General features: G+C 40.5%; 1 protein-coding gene across 2 annotated transcripts in view; it reads right to left on the reverse strand.

The window, feature by feature from the left end:
- Positions 1 to 6213: 6213 nt before the first annotated feature.
- The window catches only part of mmp16a (matrix metallopeptidase 16a (membrane-inserted)), a 93739-nt gene continuing 84219 nt past the window's right edge, over positions 6214 to 15733 (reverse strand). For both annotated transcript variants that reach the window (XM_084710336.1, XM_084710335.1), the window contains 2 exons: positions 13159 to 13274; positions 6214 to 8569 (listed from right to left, as the gene is read on the reverse strand). In XM_084710336.1, coding sequence (XP_084566462.1) covers positions 8235 to 8569; positions 13159 to 13274 — 451 coding nt within the window. In that variant the 3' untranslated portion in view covers positions 6214 to 8234. The remainder of the gene's footprint in view (positions 8570 to 13158; positions 13275 to 15733) is intronic.

Genomic DNA, 15733 nt, shown 5'->3' on the forward strand with positions numbered 1-15733 from the left:
CAAAAGTCATTTTGAAATCTGATTTTAGCATCCAGAACATCTGGACTGAGGTGCATTAATTAAAAAAATAAATAAATAAATACATGAATTGAGTATTTCACAAGGGTTTTTTGCTGCTCAGACTTTCAAAAATCATTCTGGACATACGAAAACTTTGGACTTACTGACCACTCAAAGTGCTTTACGCTACATGTTAACAGTCACCCATTCACAAACACGTTCACACACTAATGTCAGAGGCTGCCATGCATCGTACCTCTGCTTTTCAGAAACTAAATCATTCATACACTGATGGCTCTGCCTTCTGGAGCAATTCGGGGTTCAGTATCTTCAGGGATACTCTGGCACACAGACTCGAGGGAGAGCCTACTGCCCAAAGGCCTTGGTTTTACTCAAAGAAGACCTATAATCATAAGTGGACAAATTAAATTGAAAGTCTCTGCTTGGCCAGACATCACTTGAGGTAAGTGAGAATATGTGTGTCATTCTCCTTTTCTAAAATGTATCATTATTTCTATCGTTTTACCTTTTTATCAGTTATAGTGGTTGATAGTAGGCATAGGCTTGCAGAAGTTTTGGGTGATAATGGAGCTTTTATAGGTGAATTCAGTATCAGTATTTAATGGATGAGCAGATGTTCTTAATGTTTCTTAGCCTATAGTATATATTACCTTAATGTACATAGTATGATAATGCCAGCAGTTTTAAGCCCATCAGTGTAATTGTATAGAATGTGCAATCTTGTGCCCTCAGTACCATTAAACCAAATGCTTACTGGGAAGGATCGCAAATGGACGCGACAGGGAGCCACAGAAAGTACAGAAGAGAACTATTTCTTTACTTCATTTAAGTCTGTTCTGTATTGAACCTCTTTTCCTTTGTGTCTCCATCCATCAGCCCCATACCACTGAAGTTAATGATGTGAACCTCGCACACATACAGTCACAGCAGCGCCGGAGACAGCTGGAGAATCAGAAACTAGAAAGTTCTCAGTCAAAACATGGTGGGAAACCTAAACAAAATGTCAGCAATTAGAAAAAAAAAAGAATCTAATACTGTTACAACAGGGTAAAAATACTTTCAACAAAAGCATAATGTGTCTCATTTGAGTGTCTGGAATGTACAATATGCCCTGGGTATGTTTTCATATGCATGTAGGTGTTATTCTAAGCAGATTTCAGTGAGAAGGTGCACGGCTGAAAAACCATTTGGAACCAATGATGGAAATGATAGAAATTGGAAACAGATTATGAGCTCGTCTGGTCCGAGGAGCTCGTTCAAAGCCAGCAGACACAGAAATGGGGATTTCTTTGTAGATGTAGAGGCGGAGCAGCAGAGAGGTGTCATCGATTTGTTCATTCTGTATCATTCTACATGGTGCTGCGTTAGAAACTTTAGCGTTTCATCCTCCGTCTGAATCCTCCCGTCCTGACAGAGGTGGTTTATTGCTGCGGAAATATGAAGATGGTCTATTCTGTGGTGTGAGGAGAAACGCTCTCTGCCTCTGAATGGACTGGAGGGAGATTGGAAGATGGCTTTCATCTGTCACACTCCACATGCTGACAGTAACTATTCTATTTCTCGACAAAAAAAAAAGAGGAAAAAAATCATGGCACGGCTCTGTTCACCTCTTTGAAGGAATGATAGAGGATGTCTGAATGGATGTGGGAGGAATGACATGAAAGGCTGACGTATGATCAAGCTATGAATATAAAAAATTGGAAAGTAAAGTTGACAGAAAATAGATTTTAGATCCCAGGTCTGACTTTTTCATATTCAAATACCTGTAGGGATAAGTTTCAGAAAAGTGTCTGCAGTGTTTCTTGATCATCTGTAACTTTTTCCACGTCAAACCGTCACGTCACGGCTGAGTAAACTCGACTGTATTCCTGCAGGGAATGGCGGCGGGTCAGTACCACGCATGCATGAACACGGGCATGAACAAGAAAGGGATGCATGGGAACATCTTTTCAAATGTGTTTATTGATCGACAGAGCTGGGCTTTAAAAGACAGGCTACAATAGAGGAATGATGCAGAGAGACATTCGGTGGAAAAATGGTATAAAAAAGAACTGACATTTTCTTAAATGGTTGTCATCACAGTGCCTCCACAAACAATAATGACATGACTGGACAGGTCAATTGGCCGTTCGCTGAGCCCCACGCCTCACAGCTGCTGGGCCTGTCAAGCTTTCCATTCTCACATGGGACATAATGTATGAAATTTATAAAGATGATGGTGGCAGATTAACCACTGGAAATTCACTGTAATTTTTGAAACAACGGGTCCTTAACTTTAGAAGTGAACAAAAGCCGGTCATTGATTTCACACAGAGCAGAAGCTGACTTCTCATCTCTGGCCAGTGACGGTCTATTTTGTCATCTGAAACCGCAACTGTTGCTAGAAGAGCTGGTCAACAAACTAGCTAATTAAGTTGATATTAACTGAATTAAATTGTTGAGAAGCAGTTTATCTTGTTTTACTAAGAGAACCTTGCAAAAACAGGGGGTCCTTGAAGTAGTAAAGACATAGGGCTGCCCCCTAATAGTTGACTAAATAATTGTGGGAACAGTTTTAGTTGACAAAATTTTAATTTGTCTGTTAGTTGCGGGAAAAAAAACACCTCAAACTCCATTCAGGAGCCAGAATAAAAGTATCAGGGGATTGTTGTAACATGTATCTTTCCTCTTGTAGCACTAAAGTCACTGGTACACTGCTGCTAACTGTACTATTAGCTAGTATTCTCAGTTAGCGGTTGTATTAGACTGGGACAGCACCTTCGAGACCAACAGAGGACAGTTAGATGACAAGCAATACAGGACTGAGGTGATTTACAGAGGCTCCAACCAGGACTCTGACTCCCGGGACCATGAAGACATGGTGGGTTGAAGAGGTGTAAAGCCCTGAGGAGTCTAAAAGCTAAAAGACTAGATTTGTGCTTAATTGGGTATATTTTCAGACAGGTTTTTTGTTAAGAGGCTTTAAGGATGAGGAGTAACTTAAGTGTTTAGTAAATGTAATGCTCTTTCAGAAAAATTAGTTAGGCCAGAGTTGCTTCAGTGTAAACTTCCAATAAAGAGTGGGACAGAGATGCTAACATTAGCTTAAACTTAGCATCCAAGACTGGCTTTCACTGCACAGTGTAAGTGCTAGTCCTGGATAGGGTTGTTTCTTTTATGTAACTCCTAAAATTTATTAACCCATTTGGTTCATTGTGTTCTACTTCACCATGTAATGATCAATTACAACTGCTGGGATGTAGTACGTTAGCTGGCTGGACAAGCTAACAACTGTACTTTATGTTAGAGCAGACAGACACACTTTTCATTATATTTTTAACACTTTGTTCTTGTAATTTCGGTTTTGGAAAGGCAAACAACCCAAAACACCAACTACTCTTTAAATACAGAGTATTACTCTTAAATTCCTTTGTTGTCTGGAGAAAACCGAAGCTTGACAGACTTGGGTTTTAGCGAACTGACAATTTTGACAATGAGCTGTGAAGGAGGTGCTGAGATGTCACACACATACAATATATCAAACTAACACAATGATCCAACAAATATAGTACAGGAAGTGGCAAGAGGAGACGCTGGCGGGAGATGTTAAAAAACTGAATATGAATCTGTGATGACCCACTGTCCTCCCTGATGCAAAAGACAGTACAAGTAAACACCCATTAATCTCTGCGTGTGTCCCTTATATGTGTTTTAACCTTTTTCATCCGGGCCATAGCAACAGTTTGACCCCTGCTGACCTTCAACAAGCTCCTTTCAGCCGCTTCACTGTGCCGCGCTAATAACCTCCACTAGGATATATGGTCCTTAACCTAAGAGGGGCCATTAAGCAGTGCACCGTAAGGACTCGGGTTAAATGAAAATGTATTACTTTGGTTCCCGTTGTAATCACTCAAGTTTTGAGCCGGTGACAGCACGAGGAGGAGGAGGAGGAGGGCTGACAAAAATAGCACCGTAGAAAAAAAAACAGCCCCGGCCAGTGTAGGTCAGTTTAGCACCAATGTTTTAGCCTGGCAGTCGCAAAAGAAGGCTGCTCGGCCCGCAGGGGGTTTGTCCGGGCTCCAGTTGTGAGTTTGACATGCTTGCAAAAAAAAGCACACAAAAACACGCACAGTCCAGTAAACATGCACAGGATCAGGATGCAGAAAGGGATTCACTAATAACCCGAACGGAGACAGAAACAGAGATACACCCAGACAGGAAGAGCAACATGGGGTTTGTGGACCAACTTATTACTGCTTTGACACCCACACTGCGCTGTGCTCAGAGCACTCTCACACACATACACACAAATAATCTTAAAGAAGTAGAAGAAAGATTGCTGACAGACTTTATATCTAAACTTCTTGTATTACTGCAACGGGACTGGTACATAGAGTACATCTGTAGGGAGGGGAGGACACGAATAGGCACATGGACACAGACACTCAGAGTCTGTATTTACAGGAATGGAGAGATAATGAGTTAGAGCCTCAGGAAAAACATCAACCTAAACATAGCTGAGCATATAATGCCTTTGTCTAAGAGCAGAGCGGCAATTTCACCACCGAACAGTCCTGTGATGAGAACCAATGAAGTGTTGTCCCTAAGAGTGTAATTTCATCACACACACACACACACACACACACAGACACACACACAGACAGACTCATTGACCGCAGTCAGTAAACCTTCTTTTGTTGTCAGTAACTGTATGTCAAAAGTGCCCCAGCAAAGCTAGAATAAACACTCACAGGCTGCAGACGGCTCCTGTTTCACATTCAGTGCACAATAAATGCCAGCCCTGCACCGCTGGGATCGTACATCTAAAGCACTGATTTTTATCATGCCACCCTAAAAATACAGCAGCACACAATACCAGAGGAACGCTCAGCTCTCAGGCCCGGATCAACACGTATACAATTTTCTCTGAATCAGATGCTACTTTTTTATTTTTCTTTCCTGCTGCTGGCTGAGTTTATCTCCGGGTTTCAGAGTTCACTGTAGTTTGAGCCAGTATCCTTATGTCCTGACTAGTGTCAGAACTCTGTCTGCACTGTTTGATCTAGACTGTAGGACACAGGTTCAAAATGGATAAATGCATTGATAATAGTTTTTTTTAATTAAGAAAAAGGAAGAAAGTATGTCTTTACGAAAATATCAGAAATGCTCCTTTTCTTTTCAGCTAGCTGGAGGGGGCATGTCAGCAGCTTTCAGGCTGAGCCCCAGCAGGGGCGCGAGAGACAAAGCTCACTAACTGGCGCTGCAGCATGCTGCTGCTGTACAGATCACATGCAGACAACATGCTGTTTGTGGTATTGCAGAGTAGCAACCACACCAGCATCTAATCGCACCCAAATGACATTTGCATGTACATTTAGATGCTGTTTAATGTAAATCAGCTGAGCAGCTAATTCAGTATCTAGATTGTACTTGTACTTCCCATTAGCCTCATCAGTAATTGCATTTAGTGCTAATTAGCAAATGTTAGCATGCTAACATGCTTAAATGTCATAAACTTTATACCAGAACTACAATGATTTGTTGATTAATCAATTAGCTGTCAACTATTAAATGAGTCTGCAACTATTTTGATAATCGATTGTTCTGAGTAATAAAATAAAATCCAAATTCTCTGATTTCAGCTTCTCAAATGTGAATATTTTGTTTTTCATTAGTCCTCTATGACAGTAATGTGAACATAGATTGTGTATAAAACAAGACATTTGAGGATGTCTAGTTCCATAATTTCCTGACATTTTATTCTCGATTAATTGAGAAAATGAACTGTGCGCATGTTAGCATGCTAACTTTAGCATTAAGCTTAAAAGCACTGCTGTACTAAGGCACAGCATTACATATTCTGTGGTGTCAACAGACGTTCAATAACTGAAAATCTTCAATTACTTTTCTTGGTATCTTCCAGTCAGTCATTACCAACTGGCTGGTAAATGAGTGCTTGACATAAATTCTGAGTGTCCAAGTTCCCTCTTTTTTCAGAGTTCCTGACTGCATTTAAAGCAAACAGAATATCACACTGCTGGATTCAGATGATCTTCTAAGAGTGGGAAACAGATAAACAAATAACTGTAAGCTCACAAACACAAGCAATCACTCGCAAAATCAGACCCGAGGGACACACGTACAAACAGCACGGATGTTGCTGAACACACAAACTCTAGAGACAAGTTAAAGCACAGAGTTCTGAGGCAGCTCTTAATCATATATTGATCAATTTATTCATTCTGTCAGGACACGTTTCCTCGTGGTCCCAAAGTCTTACACAAAGAAGTCATGGTGAGATGTCCAATTTGTTTTGACCAGAAAACAGGAAAGAAAGGAAAAACCAGTATGTGATCATGAAAACAGACACACATTCAAAGACTGCTCGCCACAATGGTGAGCACACTACATGTTTGCTAACGGTTGGTTGGTTGGTTGGTTTTAATGAGTCCAATTGGATTTGCCAATCACCCATCAGATCTCCCAAAGATTCCCCAAATGTACCACTTGAATCTTTTTACGTTTTTTCTTAGATTTAATTGTACCTGGAGGTAAGGGTAGTGGGGAGTTTAGGGTACACTTAAAATGTACAAAAATAAATGCAAACAGTATTTTCAAGAGAAAACTTCCCCTCAGATTTTGAGGGGTTTCCAAAGCCACGTTGAGCAGAACCGGTTGGATGTACAGTATGTTAAATGCTTGCATGCACGTTGACACAGGCACTGATCTTGACTTGGTGTCTCACTTTGTGGGTCCTCAGTCAGGAGACAAGAGCATTCTGGGAACTGTGAGCTCTCTCAAACAAGGCAATCAACAGGATTCTTTAAAAAAAATGGTCTGTCCATTCACAAATAACCATACAGAATGACCATTTTGGATGCACACTTTGTTAAACTGAGGGGATTATGGGCCAAGGACATAAAATAACATCAGTAAATCCATTAACGAGACTCTCAAGCTCATAATTAGCCTGATTCCTGTTGTATGGAAATGATAAAAGTAACCGTAACAAATATCTTAACACACAAAAATAGTGGCTTAACTCCAGAACCTTCCGACATCTTTTTTACGATACAATACATTACTCTCATACAGGCTGACCCTACTGTATATTCTGTCCAGAATGGCTCAGCAAGCCAGTGCTGAGAATTCTGGGTAACGTAATAAAAATCCAGAAAAAAAACAATCACAGGAAGCTCACAATTAGCTTCTGTTACAAACAAACAAATGAACAAAAACCAAAGCGGTATACAAATTAAAAAAAAAAAACAACTCCAAGAACAGCAAAAACCAAGCACAAGTAGTATGATCTTATAATTAAGGCGAGTTAAAATATTGCAGAATAATTTGGCCCCTGTGTCTCAAACAGACTGCCACAACAGTCAGAGCTCCCCGACTCTTAATCGCTGCAAGGATCCAGAGAAGAGAAGAGAAGAAAGGATGAACGGAAATGAGAACAAAACAAAGAAAAAGAATTTTAAAAAGTGATCCTCTTTGGAGAGAAATTGATTTTATTTGGTTTCGTTTGGTCTCTTCCTCAGGAGCGTGTTAAAGGGAACAGTGAGGACCTCTTTTCGCAAAAGAGTGAAAATAAAAAAATTAAAAAACGAAATGAAAAAGAACAGAAAAGGGATTGAAGATTGTTAATGTGATTAACTTGTGTTTATCTGAGACTGTTTATCTTTTGAGCGCAGTATGAAGCTTGGGGGGTGGGGGGGGGGGCACCGAGATCAGAAAATATAAAACTGTTGTTTAATCAACAACCTGATATGACAGATGAAAACGCAGTGCCCTGTGGGAAGAGTGCGTGTCCCCCTGAAAAGTCCTCCATCTGATTAAGAGCAGTCGGGCAGAGAAATCAAAGAGGAATGGGATAGGAAGTCAAGTTTCTGAGATACAAAGTGATGCCGACCCTCCTGTTTTTTTTTTTTTGACTGGGATTGAAGGTCATTTCAGGCAAAGATCCCCACAAACTGTCCCTCTGCTCCCCGGTTTGTTAAAAAGGCTGGGGGTTAGCTGAGCCAACTTTAAGTCCTGGGGTCGCCTTGCAAGTGAGGGGCCGCTGACGGGCTGTCTGGCTGTTTCCGTGGGTGTCAGATCACCCAAAAGGAGGAAGTGTGGCTGTGTGTTTTCACTAGAGATGTCCAAAGTCCACTCTGTCCTCCTCTCTGAAGGTAGGGGCTGCCCCCCTGTCTGCCGCCCCACCTTCTTGTCTCTGTCCCGTGGTTTTTTTTTTAGACCCATTCCTGCATGGAGCGTTTGCAGTACAGTATGTGGCGTGGCGTGCCCTTCCTCTTGAACTGCACCACAGTGTAGATCAGCACCAGCAGGCACAGCGCCAGCACGCAGGGGATGACGATGGCGATGGCCTTCACCGTGTTTGCCTCGTTGTCCAGCTCGATCACCACGTCTGAGTTGCCGTCGTCGGCCGGCGGCCGGGCGGGATCGATGGGCTTCAGCTCGCAGCCCATGAAGTCCTTGAGGATGGAGCGTGGGTAACCTGGCTCCACCCGGAGGAGCTGGTTGTTAAACTTCCAGTACTCCTTACCCTTGTAGAAGTATGTGAAACCTGACGGAGGAAACAGAAGAAACAGAAGCCTGTAAGTACTTTACATAAGGTGTATTAGCATAAAGTGTCAAAAGTAAAAGTACTTTCTATGCAGCAGATGAACCCTCTTAAGGGTTATTTGTTATATTATCTGAATATTATTACGGATGCATTAACATGTCAGCAGCCTTTTAGCAGATGAAACAACATTTCAAGAATACCTCGCTTCTGTATTGTGAGGTACTTCTGAGTGAAACAGGAAAGGCAGGCAGGACATGACACTGCGAGGGATTTGATTTGAACGTTGTAAAGAGGGCATGCCATAACATAGCGTGCCATGTTTTTGCGAGTCCGCTAACTAATGAATCTAAGCTCCGTCCCACTAAAAGATAAAGACCGATTGATGGGTTGGATGTCATGATATTGGTTGAAACTGGTTGAGTCACGCCTTCATAACAACATGTGATATTTTGTTTTATAGGATGTTTGGGATTTTTATATGAGAATATGTTGTTAAATAGATGCACAGCATGACTGAGGGTGTGATCTAAATGGCTTAAAAAGGCATTTTACATTTAATCTAAACTAGCTGAGATTTAGCTAAATTTGACTACCTTATATAGTGTTTATTAGTTTTATCTGTAACGATACATCGGATTCTATTAGATGATCAGATTTTGTGTGTTATATATGTCGAGCAGTGCGTCTGCGTTTAAGGTTGTTCATACAGGCAGAGTAAAGTTCAGCTCACTTTGAATTCAGCGGAGCATTTTCTTTCTAATCTAAATATTGAATCAAGTCTGCCTTGGGACAGCTGCCTCTCCTATCATCAGGAAAAAAAAAGAACCTGGATCGAACTGAAATGGAAGTGGCGATAACCTGCCAGCGCTGTAAAACAAGCACACCTCAAACACTTGTGTGTGCTGCTCTGCTGTTGAGCCATTGTTTCCGTTTCAGCTCGATTGTTCAGCTGAGACGTCCCCAACCGTCCCTCAGGACTAATTATATCTGGTCATAAAAGAGAGAACACGCCCAACCAGGAGCCAAACCCCACAGCTAATATCAGACAACAGCACAACAAATGTCAGCGAGAAGCAAGCTGCTGTGGTGCTTTTCAAATCACAAGAGTGGCAAGTTTTTTTTGTAGAGAAGGTGGAAGAAATTGTCCTGATGTCGCACAGATTCACAGGTCTATTTACACAGTGAGTCAGGGTTCATGTTTTGATAAAAAAAAGTAAGGGTGATTTCACTTGGGTCCCTGTGTTTGTGTCAAGGGCAATGAAAATGGTGACAGAAGTTAAGAAAATATTTTCTTTACTCTATCAAATAGAGATACACCCAGCAAACATTTTGACAATGAATAAATTGTAACGCAACGTCAAGTTTTAAAAAAAGAAAGCATAAAAAAGTGACATCTGAGACTCTATATGTGACAATTTTTTTATCGTGAAAATGTGTCTATTTGGGTTGACACTATACTTCGCCACCTCCTGCAAGTCACTGCCTCAGAAATGCTTGTTGGGAAAATATATGCCGAATAAAAGTGAGTATGACAGCCTGGCTGAATTCTCAAGCTCTCCTCTTCTTCACTGGACTCCTTTACACTTTGTTTCTCGCGATTTATTATTCATGCGCACTCTTCTCGGGGAAAATAGGGGAGGAAATGCTCTAAATTTCCAGTCAGATGGCGAGATGGCTATTGTAAAAGCCAGGGCTCCTTAAATCACTTGTTAGGCAAAAAATGTTTGTGGTGAGGGAGTGAGGAGGCACAGGACAGAGCTGTAAAAGATTCATCTTGGAGGTAGGGCCATGCATGTCTTCTCATTTGAGTTTGTGAGTTTTTATAGGATGTGACTATTATAGCAATTAAGTTAATGTGTTATTTTTATCCATGTTTTCTAAACATGTAAAAACCCATCAAGTGTTTTGTTTTTTAGCAAAGTCCAAAGTCATCTGATAGCAGCAAACCCAATTAAAATTCCTATCTCTGTAATAATTCATCTTTTTTGCTGGTTATTGGTGTTTTTTATGCCCAGCAGACTGACATCTTTCAACTAATTTATGAGCACTAGGAAATAACAGAGATCATTTTGGGAACATCACGTACCGGCTTTATTGCTCAGAGAAGATTGAGTCAGGAAGCGATTAGCTTAGCCAAATAATTACCTTAGCATAAAGACTGGAAGCAGGGGGAAATAGTTAGTTTGTCTCTGTCCATAGAAAGCTCCTAAATTAACATGTTGTACTTCTCACATTGTGTCTTTTACAGGAAAATGCATGCTATAAGAATGTTTTGGCAAACATGAGCAAGGAACACTGACTTCCTGGAGCTGTGTAACCACAATAGATATGCTACGCTATGAAAACTTTGCTAGATTTGCTAGTAGGCTAATTTTTAAATGTAGAGAGAGACATGCTTACTGTTTCCACATGCTTCAAGTCTTTATGCTAAGCTAAGCTAATTGCCTCACAGCCCTAGCTTTATACTTAGTGTACAAACATAAGAGTTGTGTAAATCTACTCATCTAACTCTGGGAAAGAAAGTAAGACAAAAAACATATTTCCCAAAATGTCAAATTATTCATAAATTTCATTTTATTTCTTTAAAAGAAACACACAGGTCGTTTATCAAAACTACTTCAGTCTGGATTAGACTTGTGAAAAACATTACGAGACAAGAAGTTGGCAGGTAGTTTGTTTCATGAAAAGCCCCAGTCAGATACTGAGCAACACACAATCATGTAGGACCAACCTGGGGTCCCAACCCCAACTAAGGGTCACCAAAGCTTCATATGGGATCCCTGGGCCTTCTTGATTTTAAGAGGTGTAAGAAAACTTTAAAAAATCTCAGTATTTCATTACTTTCTTTACAGAATATTAAATCAATTTGTTATTTAATGAGTTCAGATTATTATGTAAGATATAAGGTAAAATCCTGCATTAGAAATGTTACATTAAAAACAACCTAAGAGCTAATTAGCCAAATGTCAGGGACACGACACCTGAATTAGTCAAAAAGAAGCCTATTGTAAAGTATGTATGGATGTTAAAAAATAAAAAAGAATACATAATACAGACAAAGGACTGAATAAAAAGTTCCTCTAAATATCTGAAAAACTCATCTCTGATGCAATAGTCACAGGAAAAAATCTGCTCAAAATTCATCCAAATTGCTTTTTTTTTTACACAAACTTCCTGCAGTTACTGTGTCACTATTTGGGTTAATTGTACAATTTCTCTTTTGTTCTACACTGAATATAATATGAAATATGCATGAAATATGTCAGTCAGTATTCATCAGTTTACTCAGTGATAGAAAAAGGGTCCCTGAAGGAAAAAGGCTGGGAGCCACTGTAAGCAATGAGACACAAGCCAATCGACACATAACACCATTCAATCTCTCATTTAGACTTCATCTGAGTATTGTGATTAGCTGAAGAATTATATCCACTCTTGGGATTTTTTTTCTTTCCAACATGGCAGCAGCTTCTGCCACATTTTTCTCCTACATTGAACACGAATGAAGTGTTATACAGAGACAGAGAGATCCAGATGAAGCAACAGATAGACGGGTTTGCTGAACACAAACATAGCATGTGTGATAAGCATGAATATTAAGAGACGTAGCAGGAGCGGGCGGGGGGGATAAGAGGTGAGGCAGCCTGAGCTATAGTGGGTTAGAGCCAGGTCAGCATTGCCCTGAGGCCCCTGCTCAGAAATGTGTTGCCTCACGCACACTATCATCGGTAACAGCAGCACGCTCAATTATGGCTGGTTATCTGGGTCAATGTTATGAGCGTGCCACTTGACACACTGTCTCCACAAACAGCCAGCCCGCCAAACAAATGCTGCTGACACATATACGAGTGGAAATACATGCGAGAGCACCCATCATCCCCTTGGATCTCAATCCACCCTTCATGCTCCGATTGATGCCCGCTCCACCTGGCCTCACCGGCAGACACGCCCGGCTACAGATCTGGCAGCAGCTCCGTGGCACAGATGGCCTGAGCGTTCAGCACCACCTGCCCTGCTTTTTCCAACCCAGGCGATGCCAAGACCAGGCCCAAGCCCACCTGGCATAATACATCCAATCGGAGCAGCATTTTCCCTCTTCACACTATCAGACGGGCCAATGGGTGAGTTCTCTCAGCGTTCTAAAGCCCGCCTCCCCACCCTTGGCGAGGGCCAACTGGCTTAAACCGGAATGAGCGCCCAGCGGTGGTCTTGTCCTTTCTGCTTTCCACAATCCTGCTCCAACTGGGTCTTATGGCACACTGAGCAGGATGGACTGATTATGGAACACACTGCTTGTGAAACAATTCAAAAACAAACCAACAAAAAAAAGGCATTTCTGGATAAACTGACCTCTTTTCATCTTTCATTTGCTATCCACAGACACTCTATCAGTTTGTTTCCCCTGATATTGCATGTATGGAAGTGTGCCACTCACTCAGACTCAGTGTAATAACTGGGGCAAATTTCAATCAATGCTACTCTGGTTTACCTCCCACGCAGTGTGTGCCAGTGACCAGCTGAAATCAATGCTGCCTGGCACATGAACCACGCTGTTATTGCCAAATCAGAGTATCGGGCAGGACAATTCGTACCATTGGCTTTGTCGACGAAGGCCCCCTGCGGCGAATCAGGCACACCTCTCCACACTGTAATGGGCTTGGGATAGCCTGGGTCCATGGTTCTCATGTCCTCATTGTAGCGCCAGTACCTAAACAGGAACAAATGATGAGCCACAGGAAGACAAGGCAGGTACTGTATGTCTGTGAAGGCAGGAGTAAATAGGTCAAATGGAGGACATGGTATTTTATGCTTATATGTTGTATCTTGGCCTCTGCTGCTTCAGAACACATTGATAATATCAGAAATTAAATGTGTAAGAGCACTGCAGTTACTAGTAAATGTTCTAGGTAACATCAAGCACTCTGAACCAAGTGATTCAAGCTTACGTTCTGTCACACCATGAGTACTGTTCAGTTAGGTGATCATCCACAGCTAAACTGCCAGATTAGCTCTCTATTGCTTGGACACAGTACAATTATACCAATATTATGCACAGTATTACTTTATTGCAGTATCACTTTCATGTGCAAAATCATGTTCGCTATGCGCAATTTTACTTTGCATTATAATTTTCACATACAACATTATGTTTAATATCATATATTATGTTCATTATCACGTGTAATATGCAATATGTAGAAGCTGCATGTCCAAAAATGAGTGCTGCAGTCCAAATAGCAACATAGAGCCATAGATGATATATTAAATAAGAAATCCTCTATGTTTGCCCTCGCCCCCTCCTCCCCAGACTTGAGGAAGCTCAGGCAGGCTGCAGGAGCACTGCAGGAGTGCCAGACAAAGCGCAACATTGTAGTTTAACAATAACAAGCAACAACAAATCCTTCAGTAAAGTTAAACCTGTTATCCTGAAAACAAAAGCCCACTGCTCCAAAAATACGCACTCTAGAGTTGGTGTTCAGTGAGTCTACCTTCCAGACTACCTGCCTTCTAAAAGCTTATTAATGATGCCTTATAATTCACAAACAGATACTCATTTGCTGAATATTCTGCATTAATTGCCAGAATAGAAATATAAAAGGAGGACATCACAGCTGTAGAATTGTTGTTGTGTAGGAGGCATTTCAATTTAGCATGTTTCCTTAATCTGTGATGATATATCATGGTCATTTTATGATTTAGTACAGTAAATATATTACATATTTATCCTTTAATATAATGTGAAATATCATGTTCGTTATGAGGTGTAATATTAGTTTTTATTGCTTTCAATGTCACTGCCAATGTTTTTTTCATATTTCCCCTCATAATTAATTCTCTGTTTAATTATTTTTATGTCGTCTGTAACGTTGGAGCAATCTCTGGCACAAGAGATAGCTCTTATATAATCTTATCTTCAATGCGCAGTAATGTTCAAATGCACAGAAATTGCTCATGGCTTACTGTGGAGAACAGATTACAATTCAGTCTTCTGATCTTCTTCAGGAATGTCTTAAATGAGAAGAAATCACAGTATTTTTCTGATCAAGTACTGTACATCATAAGCAAACATAATCACCTGACCAGGCAGGCCAGATCCTACCATCTAGATCTAGAACAAATCTCCTCAAATCTACTGTAACTGTTTTAACAAAAATATGGTTCATTTTGTTTGTAGTATTTAATGATTTGCTGATGGATCTTGTAAGTATTGTGTTGTATGAATCTATATAATGTATAAAATTGCAGTAAATGTGTGAATTCTGTTTCAGACACCAGGAAGACTAGCTGCTGTTGTCATGTTAGCTCAATGCTCAATACTAAACTGTCAATGATATGCAACAATCTTTGAGTCACCAGACATGTTAGACAATATCTACATCAAAACAAAACAATACAGTAAATACATCAAAATGGCAAATGATGTAATATCTAATACACTAAGACAAATTGTCCTTTTGTTTGTCACAGACTTTTGTGTGGGCTGACTGGGCTTGAAAGTCCTTAACTTCTGCGGTTGAAAGTCAAGGGTCAAAGGCTACACGCTCTCGGCATGTCTTTTGGTAACAGAAATGTAATATTAATCATGAACTACAGAAACATCTTTGTTTGAAGATTGGAAATTAACTTTGTGGGTTTTTGGGAGTAATATTAACACACGAGAAGTGCAGCTTCAGCACTGGTCAACAAGCAAGTTTGCTCATTTGCTGCCTTCTAATCATACATAGAGTTGATCTTTATTATAAACTCATGAATTTAAAACTTTTTATGTGTTCTTGGATAAAAAGCAGACCATCGTCTTGTATGATGATCTGTGAGGAGGGGTTTCCCTCCTGCCTGACTGTCTATTCTGCACGTCTCTCTCCCTCTCTGTGGACACAACTGACAAATGTGTGGAAGGCAATTTTATAAAAATACCACCTCAAACAGCAGTGATACTATTTCCAATAAATAATAATTGATATATTTCATCATGTGGATGGAAAATTGGGGGAATTGAAACTCCAGGAGAACAGCAGGGAGAGGAGAGAAATGAGAGTTAGAAATCATGGGAGGCATATTTCATCATTTATCAGATCATTTATATCACATGTAATATAGAATTTCTATTACTTGTGATAGATTATTAGTGTGTTTTGATGCAAGATTCACTTGCGGAGCATGGAGAGA

The sequence above is a fragment of the Lutjanus erythropterus genome, chromosome 21 (genome assembly GCF_056507025.1).
Source record: "Lutjanus erythropterus isolate fLutEry1 chromosome 21, fLutEry1.hap2, whole genome shotgun sequence".
NCBI lineage: Eukaryota > Metazoa > Chordata > Actinopteri > Lutjaniformes > Lutjanidae > Lutjanus > Lutjanus erythropterus.